This window comes from Convolutriloba macropyga, chromosome 13 (assembly GCF_964194025.1).
Source record: "Convolutriloba macropyga chromosome 13, txConMacr16.3, whole genome shotgun sequence".
Lineage (NCBI taxonomy): Eukaryota > Metazoa > Xenacoelomorpha > Acoela > Convolutidae > Convolutriloba > Convolutriloba macropyga.
The window spans coordinates 30,671,219-30,691,278 of record NC_134480.1 but is presented as its reverse complement, the minus strand read 5'-3'; the positions used below and the strand labels follow the sequence as shown (position 1 = coordinate 30,691,278).

The following is a 20,060-nucleotide window of genomic DNA, read 5'->3' as shown; positions in this document are numbered from 1 at the left end:
AGAGAGAGAGAGAGAGAGCGTTTATATGTGACCACGTGTGATAGTGAGAGCTTACTTTTGCGCTTAAGTGCAGATACCTGTAACAGTGTGGTTGAAATTTTTTGTGCGTATGCACGTGTGTATGTGTGTGTAAAAAGTTATTATGTGTTATATAAATGACTTTCTACTTTTTCTCAATAAACTGCAACAAGCAGGTTTTTTATTTCAAATAGATTAGCGGTGATCAAAAACAAAAATGTTAGATTGGAGATTGGATTTTGTTAAATTTTGTTTTGAGTTTTTTGTTGATAGGTAGCCGAGATGCTTGTTTTTCTGAAATTTTCTGTTTTCGAAAGGCATGGTCCGGAAATTTGGATTTTAAAGTAAGGAACACAAAGTTTACTTTAAAGTTAAAGATTCTCGTAAACAGCCATAGGTTAGCATTTTTTTAAATCTCATCACATTTTGATCTTGTTTTGTTTTTTTGGAGCTCAACTAAAGGCTCTCTTAGTTTTTTTTGCGGCAAGGTAAAGTTGGGTCTTAATTGTTTTATCATAAGAGCTGTAACGCCATTTTTTCAGAACGATTAACTTTGGCGACATCAAGGAAACTGAATTTTAAAATAGAATCAACAAATTTTGGCGAAATTAGCTTTCAACGCAAAATTGTTTTGTTATTACGCAAAATTCTTTTGTTATTTCATTTCACGAGCAGATGTAAGAATTACTGTAGCAAATATAGTTTATCAAAACCTGATATATTACAAACTGAAAAAAAAATGAAAAAAAATCTCTGAATTTGAATGTTTTCCAGGAGATTTTTCTAATGCGAAACCTCTAGCGTTACTGTATATTTTTTAAAAATTGCTGCACGAATCTTAATTTTTATGCTATTGGATGACACTTTCTTCTTCTTCTTGAGAAACCTTAACGCTGAACAAAAATACGTCCAGAATTAGCCAAAATAAATATTTTCAATAAACAAAATTGAGAGAACAAATTTCAACACACCGTTTGTTTCTAAAGCCATACTTGAATTAATTAACGTAAGTATTTTTTTGGTCAAAAATTTGTTTTGTAGCGTACCATTTCAACTTCCTAGGAGTTATTTTTGGGTAATTCTTGAGTAAAGATTTCATTAAAAACTTAGTTCTTTGTTACGGTTAAAATAAGACTGTATCATGGCGCTTTACATACAAAAAATTTCTAAACTTAAAAACTTATTTTAATTGTTAGGTATATCTAACTTTTATCTAGTTCAGTCTCGTACATTTCTTTCTAGACAAAGTTGCCAAAGATTAATTTTTAGAGAAAAATAACCAACGGTTTTTTTGTCGTCATATTTTTGCAGCATCTGCTAAGACTTTTTTGTCCATTTTTGTCGTGGGCTGCTTTCCACTTTCACTGTTACACAGAAACACACACACACACACACAAACACACACACTCTCTCTCTCACACACACACAATCATACACAAACACTCACAAACACACAAACACATACACTCCATCGTCTGTAATGGGTATTTTATAATTCTCATAACGACATATATAACTTTCAATAGCTAGACCCACCTCTTATTAGGTTATCTATAGCAATATTAAGGTAAAAAAACAAACAGCACTGAATTCATTTTCAATCATGTTTTCTCACATTTTTATGAAAACAATGTTCAGTCCCTCATTTTAATGAAAACAAATGTTCACGCATGTCTATAAAAACGATTGTTCACACTCCCTAGTCCAAAAGCGACAGCTATCTTGCAAGATCTTGCAAATCTTGGAGATAGATGTCGAAGTTTGATCACAGCATAATCATGAAACCAAAATTTTCGTTCACCAGGGGTGATGGTGGGGGATGGGGCTGGAGAAGTTAAGAAACAAATCCCTCTCCTGCTTTAGTTATAAGTTCCTCACCTGTCAAATTGATTGTCAGTCATTCGGAAACAGAAGTTTTCCAGGATTTTCCTCATTTCGTGTTTCTGAACATGTTCGTCTCGGTTGTAGTCAAACAGGTGCAATGCTCTGATTATGTTGTGAAGATTGAGGTTAATCTTTTCACGCAGACTTCTCTCCATTCGCTCCATGTTCACGTCCGGCTGGGGGGACTGTGTACGCATCCTCCTAACAAATAAAAGAAGTTGATGCGCGTCGCGTGATTTGCATTTTTTACTCAGGTGGCAACTTAATTAACTATGCTGCGTAGAAAACTGTTCCTTTTGTAACCGTGTCTGGAAATTACTTTTTGCGTTTTTAAACCTTCTCAAGTTAACTATCGAGAAGATTGAAAAACACAACCCAATTTGAAAAAAAAAGCATTTTGAGCCCCCCTTTAAGTGCAATTTGAAATTTTGGTTTTACAACTAAAATGAAGCTACTCATAAGTTTAAAATAAGGGGAAAATTTCTATGAAAAGCATGCTTCTGTAACGATACTAAATAAGTAGTCTCACAGAGATTTCAATTATTTCCCAGTTGCGAGGGAAAAGATTAGATAAATAAATAAAGATAAAGGTAAATTAAATAAAGATTAAATAGGCCTAATGACGTATAATGCCATTTCATTCCAGTGATCTATTCCTGGTGAGTATGATACAAACACGATACATCGACTATCGTCTAGTTCCCAAAACAGGCCAATTGCAGAACTTTCTAAAACTCTACTCGCTAAATTTTATGAAGGCTACTTACGTTCGCATAACGTTTAAGCTAAAATAGCATAATTAATGGTCGAAATCAAGAGAAATGTTTGCTTTTTTTATATAGCTCCCCCTTTTTAGCTGCCACCATCAGTCTAAAGAAGGAAAAACACAAAAGCGATTTGTTAATTTTTGCTTAACTTTTTTATCTCACTTTGGCGCACTAAAAAATACATACGACTTTCTTGTATAAGTAGCTATTTGGAAATTACAGGCAACCGAAAAAATGCTCTTCATCTAAAAAACTTGGACAATATGAGTCGGGGAGTTGATGCAATAAAACAGTTCATATGCTAAAAGTTAGATGACTAATCAATTTTTAGCTGACCCTTACCAACGCGTATCAAAATAAACAGAGAAACTTCACTTTGAAACTAGATCGCATATCAATGATGCGTTCCTAGTAGAATGGCACGCAATCCTAGCTGAACAATCTTTACAGTTTTTATAAGAATTTTGCATGGATGTTATGATTTTGTGGGAAAAAACTGACTAAGAACGTATAAGATATCGGTTTTTTCTCTCTCAACAATAAGGCCTCTATATTAAACGCTTTCATTTGCTCAACTGTGCTAACTTTCCATAATATATAAGGAATCAGTAATTGGCATCAAGGAAAATTGAAGCAGATAATTTAAAATATTGTAGAAAAAGTTTTAAAAAATTTTGATCTTTTTTCCCTTATTATTGTTCCGACCCTCTTGAGGGGGGAGGAACTATATACTCAACTGGGTTTTTTTTGTTCCGTGAATTTTCGCCGCTCGATATATTCATCGTAGAGAGTTGAGACTGGTATCATTAGAAAGCTCATCAAGCGTAGAATATGGAATTAAAAAGATTTTTTTAATTTTCGATTTCTAGAGAGAGTTATCGAGGTTTAAAGTTCTGAGAAAAGAAGAGTGAATTCACGTTGTTTTTATTCACATTTTCCGGAACTTTTGCCTAAATTTTCGTCAATTTTGCTAAAATTTGTTATATTTTTTAAGAATAGTGTCGTTGATTTTATTTTTGAAGGCGAACAAGCATTGTTGATTGCTTTGATTTAATTTTTTTGTTCAAAAAATCTGGATAAACATTTCAAAATTTAGACTTTTTCATCAAAAACAGCACGAAATAAGCTAATTTAGTCCACTTTGATTAAATTTGCCGACAGTACATCCCCAAACAACACTCAAAAAATCTTAGTAGACTCAGAGGGGGGCTATTTCCACTTCAGAGTCCGCTGAGAGTGCACTGTAGTTAAAACCTTACCGTTTTTTGCCAACTTTACTCGTTGATTATCAAAAATGCAGAATTTATTTTGAGTTTTCAACTAACAAATTATCTATATCTACAACATTCAAAAAATCAGTTATTCCTAAGGGACAATAAGTATTATTAGGGCTTGTTTTTGGCCATTCTAGGACTGTTACAATCCAAAAAAAATCGGGTTTTAATCAGTCGGTCTTTTTTTTAAAAAAAAAAGACTTTTTTTTAATAATAAAAAACAGAACATATCAAATCAAAGCTCAGGAGTGATAGGTTCAACCGATTTGCTTGTTAAGCAGCTCCAAGCTAATGCATTAAGTTTTTTAATTGAAAATTTATGGTCGTTTCTTTTTTTAAAAATAATTGACCTTTCAATAAATAATGGCTTAATTAACATTTTCTCAACTTTTTTTCTTAATTTGTACAACTTCCAGCTTAATGTCAGCCAAAAACGACCGCTTCTTCTTTCTACTTATTTAACTTTTATTCTCAGTTGCAGTTTTAAGCCTGAAATTATTGTTTTCTGGCTTTGATACCACAAGATTTCAGATTTCTTTGTTTTGATTTTTGCCAGTTTTTCACGTTTTCTAATTTTGTCACATTATCACATTTTTGACGGTTCTCATGTCACCTCATTAGCATTCAGAATAAGACACAATTGAACATATTAAAATTCTGAAAGATATACATCATCGTCTTAACGGCCTCGACGCCTCTTTCTTGAAGAAATCAATTGAATTTTTTAATTTTGTCTCTAACTGTCATTTATACTTTGTCATTTCGGTCGTATGAAATTTCCTGTATATTGATAGCTTTCTTTGGCGTTTCATAGAAGAGTAGAAGAACCGATATTCTGATATTAGTAGATAGCTGATGGCTTTCATGACGATCAAAACAATCGTTTTCCAAAATTTAAAAAAAAAATTTTTCAACTTCGCAATTTTGTTCTTTTTATGTTTCTTTTTGTTACCTAATCTCGTTAGTTTACTACAGGTCAAATATAACATTATGGGTGTCAAAGGAATAAGAGGGATTGGTGTCCCAAAATCTTTTAAAGAATTTGTTATGACCTTACTGGCTTCGACACCGGTTTTTCACAAAAAAAAGTAAACTAATGTGATTTTTGTCATATTTGACGTTCTTTTTGTAGATGCAAGAAATATTCTGGATAATTACAGGTCTCGAGGGCTTTTTTTAATAAACGACCCTATTTAAATAGCTCTTTTTGTTATTAATGCCTTTCATGACATTAAATGTAATTTTGTTTAAAAAAAAAATTACATACTTTAGCACTTCGCTTTTTTGTCTGCTTGTTACCTAGTCTTACTAATGAATAGCCACGTACTAAATTATAGCTGTTTGAAGAAGGCGCAATCAAATGTATTTTGAGTGCCAAAAATTGGCTTGACGGTTTTGACAGCGTTTTCTGGCAAGTTTCAATTGAAATTTTGTTTGTTCTTTGTTGTTCTTTTTAGCCGCTTTAAAAAATGAATAAGGACAGGTCCTAATGCTCTTCTATAGAAATAGTGGAGATCGTAAATTTGTGGTAATATTAATTGATTCATAATGGTATTTATTACTTTGAAGTTAACTGTTTCAAAAAAATAAGTTAATTTTTTTACTTTACTGTTTTTGTTCTTTCTTTTATAATTGTTACCAAACCTTTTTATGGACTGGTCGCATATGTTTTCTGGGGACTTATAAGTTATTTTTGTTTAGTTTTGGGTTTATCTGACGGTATGTTGATTTTGTTATTAAATTTAGTTTTTAAGAGGGACATAAATTTTTTGATGTAATTAATGTTTGTTGTTGTTGTTGTTTGATTTTGCTTTTCGTCTTGACTCGCTTTCTTAATATTGACATATTACAGCAATCTAATGCATCAACTTTTACTCCACTGAGTTATTTGCTTTGGAGGCTATCTTATCGTTGATACAGAATTTTTTGAAAAAGACTTGGGCTTTTTTGGGATTCGCAAAAAATAATTTTTGGGTTCTTCTATCTGTTCCTCATTTGGTAGACAATTATGCCAAATTTGTGGATGGGCGGGGTCGAAACCTTATGTGCCATCGCACATTACCGAGCCGCCTTGTTCCAAATGGTTGTCGTTGTGAACTATTTCAGGTTATCCATAGAAAATATGAGTCCATGCAATCAATTGGGGAGATAAGATCAAAAGATCAACAAGATCAGTCAATTATGTGTCTAGGTGTCTTTTGAATACGTTCTAATCTTCAGAAAGGAAAAAATGTTTTCTTTTGGTGAACGCAAAGTAAACCGAAATAGATATAAGCCGACGTAAACTTAAGCCGATTGTATGCAATAGTTGTAAATTCCATTGCCATAACTCTCATCCACTCTGCAATTTATTCCAAAAACGGTTTGCGTTTCTCGCAGCAAAACCACGACACGCACCGGTTTGCTTAGAACAATTTATAATAAGGTTTTGTCCGAAATTTTTGGCTTACTTGACCCTTTTTCAAAGTGCGAGTTGCTTGCCTGTCGTCCTACTTGACCACTGCCATTCGTTTTGGGTCGTTTTTTTTTCAATGTGCAATTAAAAAACTTCTTTGCAAAAAGTTTATTTTAAAACAATTATGTGAAAAATAATACGGCACTTATCTCGTCGTGTATGGTGATCTTTTTATGTCAGGCAGGTTTATTGATTGCCAACACAAGAAGAGACGGTCATTTTGTAACATTATTTCAGAAACGTTAAGGAAAAGGGTCATTTTCACAAAATGTTAACGCCACGTCTTAGCTGTTAGACTTAATGAGGTCACTATCAGAGCTAAATTTTATTTGATTCGTAAGTTGTCACTGCAATGTTGTGCAAGGTCAATTTCCCACATTTGTGATATAAACTTTCGTTGATTTTAATGTTATCTCTCAATAATGGTTCCTTCGATTTTCAACGGAAAGAAGAGACTTTCATCCAGTAAAATTTTGAAATATAATCAAAAACAGGGCAGATGATCTTTTCAGAATTTATTTTCTAAAAGTTATTATATTCAAAATGACTCAACTACCATGTCGATTCCATACAGTACCCAGTTTTTCATATCCTTAGTCCAAGTTAATGTTTCATGTTCTTAGTTCAAGTTAATATCCTTCCAAGTTAATTTTTTTTCAAAAACCTACTGAAACCAAACAACCTAAATAAGATTAATCTGTTTAATAGCCGCCCTCATTTTCTCAGCCGGCTATTATAGTGCTCCTATTTTTTTCTTTTTACTTCGTCAAACAAAAAACGTTCCGCTTTACCTCATTTTGCCGCTTTTTCAACATTTTGCGTGAAACCTTTTTGACTTCTCTAGGCTAGTTTCTCTCTTCTCTCATTCTGCTAAAAGTGATTTTGAACATCAATTGCTCAGCAAAGCAATTCAAAATGAACAGAGTCAGTATAAAAGTTAAAGTCAGAAATGGAAACGGGATAAACCCATTAAGCCCAATTTTAGATGCCCGCTATTTGAACGTCGTTCCTATAAGTATTAGTTACCTCTCTCTAATGCTTATTGGTATTGATAGTAGCCCCTATAGCCTCTCTCTAGGAAACAGAGGTATTGTCAACGACGACATGCCATCAAAATAAATCGGACTTAAAAAATGTTTTTATACAAAATTTTTTTTTCAATATCTATTCTTTCAATTCCAATCAAGCTTATTGGAATCAACGGCGGCTATTTTCCGGCAATCTGCCGAGTATGTATTATTTGACACGTCAGTTTCTTAATAATGTTTTTTTTGTATTAAAATAAAGAAAATACCTGGAATTATGCCTTCAATCAAAAGCGATTTTGAAATAGTCAGTGTTTTTCCTAATTTAAAACAATTTTCCAAATTGAATTTTTGCTTTGACTGTGTGCCTTCTATCATTTTTGTATCATAACTTCTGCAGAAAAACTTAGTTATGGCTGCTATCTGATGACGTTTCGGGAATAACTTTACGCCGCTGTTTTGTAAATCTTTTAGGTCCCAAACTTTCAGTCAAAAGAATCAATCAAATATTATTTCAAACTCTGGTCTCAGTTGCAACTTGAAACTCGTTGAATATTACTTTTATTGAATTTTTTTCAGATTTAACTAAGTACTCCTCTGATAGAAACAATGCAACTGATCCTTACGGCAATCTGAACAACTTATTGATTTACAACTTGGAACATTGTTTACATTATAAGTAAACAACAGCATAATCGTTAAGAATTTGGTTTTTGGGCTATCAAACATTATTAATTTCCAAAAAGCGCGGTATATGAATGGAAAATGCCCAAAATAACATTGGCGAAACCATTTAAGTCAAATACGTTGATTAAACATACCTAAAAACTTGAATAATCTTTATGAAATTGAACAAAATTATTGAAATCAAGCTGTTTGAGACAATAAGGAGGCCAATAGTAAAGGTCAAACAACGCAAACTGACATTTTAAACTTAGAACAATTGACCATGACATTTTAGCACTCACTAAGCTCGATAGAATGAAGTAAGAGTAAATCAGGTTAGCATTGTAGCTAAATACTTTAGGGTTTAGCTGAATTTTGAGACTTTCGCTCACGCGTTCTTCTCAAAAATTTTTGTCGGAATTTGGTCAATCCAATGGTACTGTTGTACAGCTCCTAGCAACTTAAAGTCGAAACCCCAGCTACTATGCTATCTCCGACTTCACCTTCAATGTCAAATTTCACTTTAAACAAAGGGCTAGTGTATCATATGCAAACCAAAGTAACAGCACATTTCGGGTAAAATGACAATTAATATAAAATCTAATCGGCTGCTGACTACTGATAAATAATAAACACTTGAGTTTTGCGCTGGCTGGGACAATAAATTAGAGCAATATAATGAAACAAGTTCTGACTGCAACAAACTTGGAACAAAAAAGTTTCTGACAAGTTGGACTAAAGAACCCGCATTTTCATTCTACACAATAAGCTGAACAACATTCATGAAAAATATATTCGGACCAATTCTTTTATTGTTTCCCAAAACCTTTTGAGAGTGTTCTGCACTTCGAGTTTGTAAGAGTATTTTCAACGCGTGTTTCATCAATTGATTCATCAAGTTTAAGCTTAACTTTTTGCCTCGATAATAGTAGAAAACCCAGTGTACCAAATTTGGAGGAATTTATTGTCACACTTTTTTTGCACAATTGGCCTCGATCTTTAATAGTGTCTTTTTAAAATAAACCGCACGGCAGTTTTTCTTGTTTTTCTAAAAAGTTCATGTTGGCTGAACATTTGTCACTAAAACTATGCTGACGTCCCTTAAATTTCTAAACAATAATAATAATAATAACAATAATAATAATAATACTAATAATAATAATAATAATAATACTAATAATAAAAATAATAATAATAATAATAATAATAATAATAATAATAATATTATTATTATTAATAATAATAATAGTAATAATATTAATAATAATAATAATAATAATAATAATAATAATACTAATAAAAATAATAATAATAATAATAATAATAATAATAATAATAATATTTATAATAATAATAATAATAATAAAAATAATCAAAAAAATAAAAATAATAATAATAATAATAATAATGATAATAATAATAATAATAATAATAATAATAAAAATAATGATAATAAAAATAATAATAATAATAATTGTGGTGGCGGATCCACCCGGAGAGTTGACAACCAAGTATCGCACCTAATAATATAAACACTGTTAAACTATATTAGATATATTTATATTCCTGATGGAATGAACTTATATTCCTTTGTTGCTATGTTAATGTTGAGTATCACCAATAGGTGATAACCATATTGTAAACTTGAGTGACAGCTTTGTTAAACATTGTTACCACAAGTGCCAACTGGTACTTCGTCTAAATCACGTAGAGCGTGAAAGCTAAACTGCAGTTCTGCCTAAAGCAAAACAAGAAAGAGTTGATAATTCAAGCTTCGTACTTGCTCTTTTGATATCGAAAGTTATTCAATACGACATGGCGCAGTCAGCAATGGCAAGATCTCCCCTTGGAGTTAACTTCTTCTGGGACAAAGGTCACCAACAAGAAATAGACTGGGACAAATGGATATCAACTGTGAAACTAGCAATCATGGTAAAGGACAACATTCAAGTAGAAAAACTACTACAACCCAAACCAGAAATCGAGGAGTTAGATTATCCAGCACAACCACACTATGAACCACCACAAGCAGATGAAACCACGGCCGAAAAAAGGCAACGTGAACAACGTAATCAAAAAAAGAGAACCGACTGGCAAAACGATTGCAAAGCAATCGAAGATAAAGGACCAATGGTAGATAATATCCCATGGGATGACGCCGACAATAAAGCAAAAAGCTTAATTTATCTATCTCTAGGAGCACAAGCCACAAACATATTCCATCAAAGATTTCCACACACGGACCTACAAAAATGCACCACAGACGCACTAGTCGAACAATTAAAGGGATCATTCACACAAACAAGGAACAAAACATTCGACAGATTTCAGTTTTTCAGATGTCAACAAAAAGAAGGAGAATCACTCGAAGTATTTCACTCACGAATAAAAAAGCATGCAGCACTATGCAATTGGGATTATCTCGAAGAAAGCATGGTGAAAAGTATATTCATCCAAGGAATGCGAAATCAACAAATCCAAATGGACTTACTATCAGAAGACAGAACACCCAGTGAAACATTAAACTATGCATTAGCAAGAGAACGAAGACAAGCTAACCAACAAAAAATGCACAACTCACAATCACCACACTCATCCACCTACAACGACAACCCATGGTTCGAAAAAATACAGTACATTAAGAGACAAAACAGAGTACCGATCCTACCAACCCCACAAACAGGACAAATACAAAATTGCAGAGGAAAATTGCAAATACAAAATAATAATAATAATAATAATAATAATAATAATAATAATAATAATAAGAATAATATTAATAATAATAATAATAAAAATAATAATAATAATAATAATAATATTAATAATAATAATAATAATAATAATAATAATAATAATAATAATAATAACAATAATAATAATAATAATAATAATAATAATAATAATAATAATAATAATAATAATAATAATAATAATAATAATAATAATAATACTAATAATAATAATAATAATAATAATAATAATAATTGTGGTGGCGGATCCACCCGAAGAGTTGACAACCAAGTATTGCACCTAATAATATAAACACTGTTAAACTATATTACATATATTTATATTCCTGATGGAATGAACTTATATTCCTTTGTTGCTATGTTAATGTTGAGTATCACCAATAGGCGATAACCATATTGTAAACTTGAGTGACAGCTTTGTTAAACATTGTTACCACAAGTGCCAACTGGTACTTCGTCTAAATCACGTAGAGCGTGAAAGCTAAACTGCAGTTCCGCCAAAAGCAAAACAAGAAAGGGTTGATAATTCAAGCTTCGTACTTGCTCTTTTGATATCGAAGGTTATTCAATACGACATGGCGCAGTCAGCAATGGCAAGATCTCCCCTTGGAGTTAACTTCTTCTGGGACAAAGGTCACCAACCAGAAATAGACTGGGACAAAAGGATATCAACTGTGAAACTAGCAATCATGGTAAAGGACAACATTCAAGTAGATAAACTACTACAACCCAAACCAGAAATCGAGGAGTTAGATTATCCAGCACAACCACACTATGAACCAGCACAAGCAGATGAAACCACGGCCGAAAAAAGGCAACGTGAACAACGTAATCAAAAAAGGAGAACCGACTGGCAAAACGATTGCAAAGCAATCGAAGATAAAGGACCAATGGTAGATAATATCCCATGGGATGACGCCGACAATAAAGCAAAAAGCTTAATTTACCTATCTCTAGGAGCACACGCCACAAACATATTCCATCAAAGATTTCCACACACAGACCTACAAAAATGCACCACAGACGCACTAGTCGAACAATTAAAGGAATCATTCACACAAACAAGGAACGAAACATTCGACAGATTTCAGTTTTTCAGATGTCAACAAAAAGAAGGAGAACCACTCGAAGTATTTCACTCACGAATAAAAAAGCATGCAGCACTATGCAATTGGGAACATTTCGAGGAAAGCATGGTGAAAAGTATATTCATCCAAGGAATGCGAAATCAACAAATCCAAATAATAATAATAATAATAATAATAATAATAATAATAATAATAATAATAATAATAATATTAATAATAATAATAATAATAATAATAATAATAATAACAATAATAATAATAATAATAATAATAATAATAATAATAATAATAATAATAATAATAATAATAATAATAATAATAATAATAATAATAATAATAATAATAATACTAATAATAATAATAATAATAATAATAATAATAATAATAGTAACAAAGTGCCCTTCAATATCTGTGTCTAAGTTTTGCTGCATCATTCAATGATTCTTTTTCATGCGGAAGAGCTGCGGAAGTGTAAATAAAACAAGTTGAAACGTGTAAAGGGAAAAGTATGGTTTCTGGGGAGATAAAACTCCTCGAAATAAATTGCAGTTAATTTGATTCACGCTGTAGCTCTATCACAATGAGGTTTTTCCTTTCTTCTATCTCAAATAAGGTGTTTTTTTTCTCTTGTTTTTCCCCGAAAACAAAAAGTATGCTGACTGTTAAGCGGTTGGCTGTCAAAAATTAAGAATAACAACTCACCAATCAACTGATATTCCAAAGAGTTTGGTTGCTATCGCTTACGATTTGATTGGCTACAGTTAAGATAGGTAACTGAATAATCTGACAGCCTACCCCCTCCCCCACTCCATTATATATAGGGTTTGAAGTAACTTGGTGTCATAGTACTAACTTGCTCATGAGTTTGAGCCAATTGGCGGAGTCCTGCATTGAATTGTTGTCGAAGTTGTTTTGCATGAACATGACGTAATTCACACAGCCACTTTTGTTCCTCATGTCCTTCACGCCTCCTTTCTCAAACAGCTGATCAAACTCACTATCTGTCATTCGTATCCCCATACCTGAAAATACATCAACAATAGCGGGAAAGAGAAAAAAATTGAAGTTTTAGCCACCATTTTTTAGATCATTTTGTAGACAGTGTCATCTTTTTTACAAAACCAAATTTTGTTATATCACATAGGAGGTTTTTTGTTCGTTCCTTGAACTTACTGACCTATACGCATGTGGGTTCAAAGCAGTCTAAACGATATTTTAATTGTGTTCATAAAGATGTCTTATAAGATCTGACAAGATAAAAACTCTTTCAATGCAGTGAACCTGATTGAAAAGTTCTGATACGATCTTACTAGTTATCAGTATCTTATAAGCTCTTACTCGATAATAATTCGTACAACTGAATAACTAATATTTAGAGACTTATAAAGTATTCTATCACATTTTACATGATCACAATTTATTCAAAAATAAAATTTTTAATGTACATTGATTGACGCGATAGAAATTGGGAATGGAACAATTTATTTCTAAAAAATTATTCATACTTTTATTAAAGATATGGCGACATTGTTTTGCCAAAAATATTAGAGATATGAGTTCGTTATTGGTAACTATCTTTGAACACTTTTTTAACCTTCAGTCAGTACTCGTTTGAAGTCGCCCTTTGTGACGTGAAAACTTTCGACCCTGTCGTAAACTTGGAATAATCTCTTCACTTCAGAGAAGTTCTTTGTCACTTCTTCTTTGACCTTTCTGTTGATTTCGTCCAAACGGGGAGGAACACCTGTTTCTGTTTTGCCGGCTGAAATAAATAATCCCAGAGTCAAGTACTCATCTCATTTCTAATTAAGGATCAACTTGATATAGAAAATGCCCACATGTTTATAGAAGCTGAATATTTAGGGTGGAGGTTTTAACCTATTCGCAAATCCACAATTGTTCCTAGAATCTATCTTTAGAGAAAACTACTGGACTGGATAGTAACTTCGCAAACCTACAACTCTTAACTAGACTAAAGGGTTATACCAGGCCCTCCGTTCAAACCCTCAAGAAAGTATTTTCAGGCACTATAGAATTGTAGTCAATACCAATAATGATGATGATATTAGGATATGTTTGTAATGCCTCACTATGTTATATGATATTTTAGCTTCTAAGAAATGTTTTACCAGAAGAAATAAATTGGTGACTCTAAGATTGAGAATTACACCAGGTCCTCAATTCACTCTCTAATTAATCGATCAACCAATATACTTAAAACAAAATAGTAGATGACGTGAAGAGCTCGTCGGTGTTTACTACACAACACAACCCGACGATTATTAACCAACTTGATAGAACGTTAAGACATAGCCCATCAGGTACTTCACGTTACAGCAGACCGTTTAAATTGTCTACTTGGTTCACCATTCCATACTAAATGGGTTGTCTTAACTTGCCAAGTCTTCTACGAGCAGGCAGGCCTACCCTCAGAGTGGCTTCACTATGCGGTCTCCAGAAAGGAGCTTGGCCGATTCTCAGAAATCAATCGTCTTGATGTTGTCCTGGACTCGGTGCTGCCCTCCAGTTCGTTAAACTAACTTAACCTAATTATTGATTGGTTGATCACTACTTTACTAGTCACTAAACTAATTTAAATCTAATAAATTGAAGCTACACTGAGTATGATTTCAGATCCTTAGAGATATATTGTGAAGTTACTAAAGTTGTACAATTACGCTGTTGATTAACAGAAAACCGAAAAAAAACTATTAAGTTTTACCCAATCTTAATTATTACAAGGCTATGGTTCCTTCAGAACAACTAGTTACAAATGCCTATGAGTGCCAAGTATCGAAGCGTTTAGAAAATTCCTACTAGATACCAGTTTAAGCTCTACTAAGTTATAAGGAAAGGTCTAAAAAGATAAAGTAGTGAAAAATTTGCTAAGTTAATTTAACGAAAAGTATAGTTACCAGAGTATAATAGTTCAAACAATTATTACAATTTTCAGTACCACGACAGAGATCTGTTAACTCACTCGTCGAATCAAATTTACTCCGCAAATTGGATTATCACGAGAAGATAATTATTTATAGACTGATTTTGATTACAAAAATTGGCTAAAAATGAGCCGTATATATGCTGCTTATCTATGTTTGGTTATGATAGTTTAGTCCTATTTTTACCAAATGTTCCGAATTTTTGTGTGAAAAATACCTTTTTGGGAAAAGTTTTCCGAAGGCCATTCGTGACTTTGATAACCTAAGCCCCTAATTAGAGTTTCTAATCCAATATTACGTGGGTGAGAATATTGGTGTTAAATCTATGATATAAATTTTATCAGAGTCAATATTTACTTATTCAACCGTTCTCATCAGTTTAAATTTTTTCAGCATTATCATCTTTGTACAGTTTCAAAATTAGAATTCGCTTTGTGTTGGGAATAATTCAAGGTCAGTATTCATTTGGTTCTTTTCCGAAAAACGGTTAAATTTAACTTTTCACTCCTACAATTTTTAATAAAATCAAGTCTTTTTGCATTACGAGCCTTTAACGGTACCGAACTAAAACTACTTTCAAAGAATATGGCTAGCAACTTGGGGCACCGACTTCCGTTGAATGCGGAAAACGCATAAATTTTGTGAAATGGGTTTCCACAAAGCAATTAAAAGCCATAAGAAGAAAATTAGCCAAAAAATACATTTGAAAAGTACTAACTTTTGGCTGTAAGCGCATGCTACAAATTTTTAGTCCTACTAATCCTTCTGCCGCGCCATTTTACAATTCGATATTTTAAGGTTACTAAAATGAGAGATTACGTTATAGTTTATCTGCAGTAATATTCTCTGCGGAACGCGCTTCCGTCAAACATATTTTTCGGTGAAAAGCAGTTTTCACTTTTCAACTTCCAGCTCAAACGTAAAAAAAGTAAACTTAATTTACATATAAGGAACCGCTTTTTCGTCCTCAAAGTTTGAAAACAAGTTTCTCACGCACAATGTATTAACATAGGAAATTAAAAATCTGGTAATAAAAACGAGTACATTTACTGGCAGTTTTGGTACCGATAGGTTGCTCGTAATGTTGACGTTTTGATGTTTCAGGGCGAAGTTTCATGAAGTTTTGGGCTTTTATATTGATTCAGCTTTAACATAACAAGACAAAATTTTTAAAAAATCTAACAAAGTTGAAGGAATGAAAATTATTTACCCAATAAAATAGTTAATGCAAAACACTTATAAAATATATGGTCCCAATAATGTGTAATTACTATAACAATATAACAATAAAGCGGTTATACTGATTCCTCTGTCCTTCTCAATATTGGTTGATAACATCAATGAAGTTCACCAGGGCTAGGGTGGACGTTGAACACTATGAGCATTGATCAAATGAATTAAGGTACCGCTTCAAATTTGAAACTAAAAAAACAGAGTTCTGACAATAATGTTTTTAGTATATATAAATTACTGATTTTTTTTCTATTTTTGCAATTAGTTTTGCAAATAAAATTATGTCAAAAAGGGAACTTGTTCGAAATACAACTATGAAGCCATGAAAATTTAAACTAAGTTTTACTATCCTAACAGTATTTCAAAAAATTTCAAAAGGTTTTGAAAAAGGCACATGTTTAAAGAATGAAAAAAACTTTGAAAGTACATTTTTTTCTTTATGGTTTTCCAGAGTTCATTACAAAAAATCAAATTTTCAAAACTTTTCTTTATCGACTATTGCATTAATGTTGATACTAGGAAAAAAACGCTTATTTTCTACTTTATTTTACTTGAATCGCACGGATACAATATCTAATTACCGAAATGAAAGAGAGCCTAATTGATTATTATATTCACAAATATCTCTCTTGATACTGATTGTTAATTAGGAAGACAATGCGCGGTTTTGAAATTTTCGCATATCACTCTTCACAAGAACAAATGAATCTATGAATTTGGTCTCAAGTAATTTCTAAAAAACTTGGACAATAAATTTTTTTCGCTAATTTTATGCTTGAAATGTTTTTGTTTCAACCAAGCTCAAAGCTTATTGAATTTTGCCTTTTCGGGCCTTGGTCATGTATTGTTTGCAACGTAAGCATGAAAATTTTCTTTAACCTGTTTCAAAACTGTTGGGAATGGCTTATATAGGTTGTTTTGCCTTATTTTTCATTACGAAATGAGTTAAATACCGGTTTAAATTCAGCGTCAACTCTTTAAGAGCTTCATAATGACATTTTTTCAAATTTTTCTGAGATCACAAGCTGTGTTTTACAACCGAGCGATCCATAAAAAAACTTCTTTAACCTCTTATCTCATATTATATATGCTACTTCTCATCTCGTACGTTAAAATTAAGCGACGATGTTTTTTCACGTAGTGTTTAAAAATAGATAGACTTTTTCTTGGTGATAATATGTTTTATAGAAATGGAAAATATCCTTCACCGTTTTTCAGTGACGTAAATGATTTGAGTAATATAAGAACTATAATTGATCTATGATTTAATGCTAAAACGGCATCCTAGAAAAAATATTTCTAAATTTTTTCAGCACTTTTCGTCAGAAGCATATTTATAACGTCAGTTTTCTAGAACATTATAATGTCAGGTCTCATCACATTTTGGAGTTGAAATTTCTTTTTTCCATTTTTGTATCATAGAAGTTATACTTTTGTTCTTCTTCCAAAAGTGTGGAAAACGATGAAAGAACTTTGAAAAAATAATGATCAGTAAAACATTCAACATTCACATTAAAGTTAATGCAACTCTTTGCTTTCCCCCGTGAACAATTTCTTTATTTTCATAAATCCCTATGAACAAATTAATGCAAGTTTATGAACTTATACTGGTTTGCATAGACTAAACAGAGGTCGGACCAACCAATAAAATTAATATAATATTAACTTACAGAAAATAGGAAAAAAATATGTTCCACCAGTGAAAAAGGAAACACTTCGAAACAATTTTTTCCAGATTTTTTTCTAACTGATTTGTACTTACCAACAAGAACTGGCTTCATATCTTTTCCTGTGTTTATTTTCCTCACTGATATTGTTCCTCCCTGGTGAGGTTTTGTGGCTTCTAGGGTCGTCGGGGTTTTGTTCACGGTACTTTTATTACCCCCTCGTCCAGTCGGGGGCTTAGCACCCACCCCATTGCTGATTGGCACTACTTTCTGACTGTAGGGTGTCACTACCAGACGATCAACCTGGGTCGACATAACTAGGGAAGGTTATTGGTAAGTTATAACAAGAAATAACTAGTCAAGGATGTAATAATAAATAGTAACTAAGGATTGAGATTCATAGCCATCGACGGAACAGCTTTCACCATTTGTGTTATAATCGCGTGTAAATCTGAGATTACTGTTGCTTGTTGGTGTTATTTTGAACAGTAATGTATTTATAACTAGGTGGTTTATGATTTTTACGAGAGCCACGCACGTGCACTACATGCACATGTTTTATTACGTCTCAACCGGAGCAAACGCAATGTTGTTCATTTGTATTGACAGAAGACACTTTTATTTTTTGTTCTAACTAATCTAGTTATCAAACTAGCAACAAAAGATCAAACACGGTTCTCGTAATATCTATCGCTTTACAAGCTTAAAATGGTCTCAACTTTTCAGAGCTCGAGTTTTACGAAAAAGTAGTTCTAATCATGATTTTGATACAAATACACAAAGCATGCAAAAGAACGGAATGCAAAATTGCCTCAATGCTTTTAGATTATTTTTAAAGTTCACCGAAAGCTCCTTTAATTAAACTGAAATTCCCTTAATTAAATTGGAAAAATAGCCGTTTTATTGAGTTCTTCTATAATCAAAAGAAACCAACTTCCGAATTGCAAATGACTGCTAAAAGTTACTTTACATTTGCATAACTTTTAGTGTTTTTCACCCAAATAAATTTTTATCTATTTTGATAATTTCGTTTTAAGCATAAATATAATCAATAGCGAATCTCCATATAAAAAGATAGAGCCATTTAAAGCAATTTTAAAGACCTCAATTGGTTCTCATATTTGTTCTCAGATTTACCTTACTATAAAGCTGGAAAATTAGCCATAAATGTAATCGACTTCAAGATTCTTTTTATCGGATTCGAAAATGAAACTAAATATTATAAGCTCAAAAGAAAACGTTGATCAAATATCGACCACCTCTGTAGATCATGGAAAGAAATTGCGATTGCAAAAGAAATTAAAATGCGAAAATGAATAAATCACTCTTTGTTCAATTTAGACAGTATTTAAGTTATTTATAGATATCGAGAGAAAAAAATTATCAAAAAGACCATTTAGATTACCGTTGACTTTAAAACAACCTGAGAAAGAAATTGCAGGCATATATACTTAAAATTTCTCCATAAAATTTGCTTGAGGAAAAAATTTTTTTTGTACGAAATCATCAATGAGTAGCCCATATATTCAATGATAATTTTACTTTTTTCGCATTTATAAGCACTATCTTATAAATGTGAAAACAAACAAAATTAGGAACAGTTTGTTTTTTTAGGTTAGCAAGTGTGGAAGAAAAGTTTCCTCAGTGGCAGAAATCAAGCTATCTCAATAACGTAAAAAATATTAACGACAATTATCTGTTGATTTATGAAAAAAAACTAACAAGTCTTGTTAGACACACCTTTGGTTTAAATGATTTTGTTTAAAAAGGTAATGAAATAATGCAATAAACAGAATGGACGAAAATGACATTAGCATTAGGAATTTTGTTTCTGCACACTTTATAACTCCATTTCGACGGATATTTGTATGCTTCTGACAGCTTCCAATCGCAAAAACTACCGTGTTTGCAAATATCAACAAAAATGAAACCGGCAAATTGAGGCACTTTATCGTTCACTATAATTTCGGTTTTTTTAAAAAAAAAATTTATGTCGATTTAAGTGCAAACATTGAAAGAAAAAATGCTTAAAGTTTCAATTTAGTCTAAGGGAACTCTCGTGCAAACAGATTTTTTGATTTTGGTGTTTTTTTTAAAATAAAGTATTTATGTAAATCAGTTTTGGGGAAGAACAAAAACTATTAAAAAAACCTTTAATCGTTACAAAAATTTAGCGAAACGATTCAAATTGCCAAATAATATAACTGCTTTGATTTTTTTAGCACAAATTTTCTGAGAAGAACTCGGCTAGCAGAAATATTTGTTTATTATGACGAAAAGAGTTCATC

The 20,060-nt window shown here is 32.0% G+C and overlaps 1 protein-coding gene across 2 annotated transcripts; it reads right to left on the bottom strand.

The window, feature by feature from the left end:
* Positions 1 to 1,885: 1,885 nt before the first annotated feature.
* On the bottom strand, positions 1,886 to 18,338 carry LOC142352164 (EF-hand calcium-binding domain-containing protein 6-like). 2 transcript variants are annotated; one of them, XM_075404564.1, is made up of 5 exons: positions 17,868 to 18,338; positions 13,525 to 13,692; positions 12,784 to 12,952; positions 2,670 to 2,687; positions 1,886 to 2,103 (listed from the first exon to the last, which is right to left on the bottom strand). In XM_075404564.1, the coding sequence occupies exons 1-5, from the start codon at positions 18,085 to 18,087 to the stop codon at positions 1,893 to 1,895; spliced, it is 786 nt and encodes a 261-aa protein (XP_075260679.1). In that variant the 5' UTR covers positions 18,088 to 18,338; the 3' UTR covers positions 1,886 to 1,892. The 2 variants fall into 2 exon arrangements, with proteins under 2 accessions (XP_075260679.1, XP_075260680.1); XM_075404565.1 differs by lacking the exon at positions 2,670 to 2,687 and having other exon boundaries at positions 17,868 to 18,328.
* Positions 18,339 to 20,060: the final 1,722 nt, after the last annotated feature.